The following is a 646-nucleotide window of genomic DNA, read 5'->3' on the forward strand; positions in this document are numbered from 1 at the left end:
TAGCGCAGACAGACGAGCTTCTACCTGCCAGAAATTCTCAGCGAGTTCCTCACCCCCTCGACTCTAAAACTACATCAGATGTCTTGAGGTAACACCCTTTAGGTTTTCATTTCTGCCCTAAACATTAGGGGACTGAGCTCAGTGGTTTCAGAGTAACCTTTCCAACCTATCACAATTACTTATCAGCACATTTTAGCCCTGCCATGCCCTATGTGTCTTGGGGCATTTCCTCCTCCAAGATGCCAGAGCAGGGTTTTGAGGGGGAATTCTGTGGGTTTCCCTCTGCTGTGCACAATGATGCCAGGCAAACTCAAAACAGCTCAGCCTTGCCAGGGAGACATCATGGTTTGCCTCCCACCCAGACTCTCTGTTCCCCTAGCATCTAATCTGAGCTGTACCATTCATTATCTTACCTCACCGAACCCAATAGATTTTTAGGAGGAGATAAAAGTACTCCCTGATGCTACTGTGCTAGCATTGGGGTATAAAGGAGACACTGTTCCTGAATGCATGTAGGGTGTGTGTTTTATTGATCAGGATGGTGTGGGGCCTGTTTGCCTCCATCCCACCTTTGGGGACTGGGCACAGATCTGTGTGATGAGAGCACACAGTGTGGGACACCCCAGTGGACAAACAAACATCAGCA

At 48.6% G+C, this 646-nt stretch overlaps 1 protein-coding gene across 1 annotated transcript in view; it reads left to right on the forward strand.

Moving 5' to 3' along the window:
* Positions 1-646, forward strand: part of MED13L (mediator complex subunit 13L) — a 167,170-nt gene that overhangs the window by 163,208 nt on the left and 3,316 nt on the right. Inside the window, exon 31 of the mRNA XM_031057473.1 lies at positions 4-88. Within this exon, the coding sequence (XP_030913333.1) occupies positions 4-88 (85 nt within the window). The remainder of the gene's footprint in view (positions 1-3; positions 89-646) is intronic.

The sequence above is a fragment of the Geospiza fortis genome, unplaced genomic scaffold (genome assembly GCF_000277835.1).
Source record: "Geospiza fortis unplaced genomic scaffold, GeoFor_1.0 scaffold408, whole genome shotgun sequence".
In the NCBI taxonomy this organism is placed as follows: domain Eukaryota; kingdom Metazoa; phylum Chordata; class Aves; order Passeriformes; family Thraupidae; genus Geospiza; species Geospiza fortis.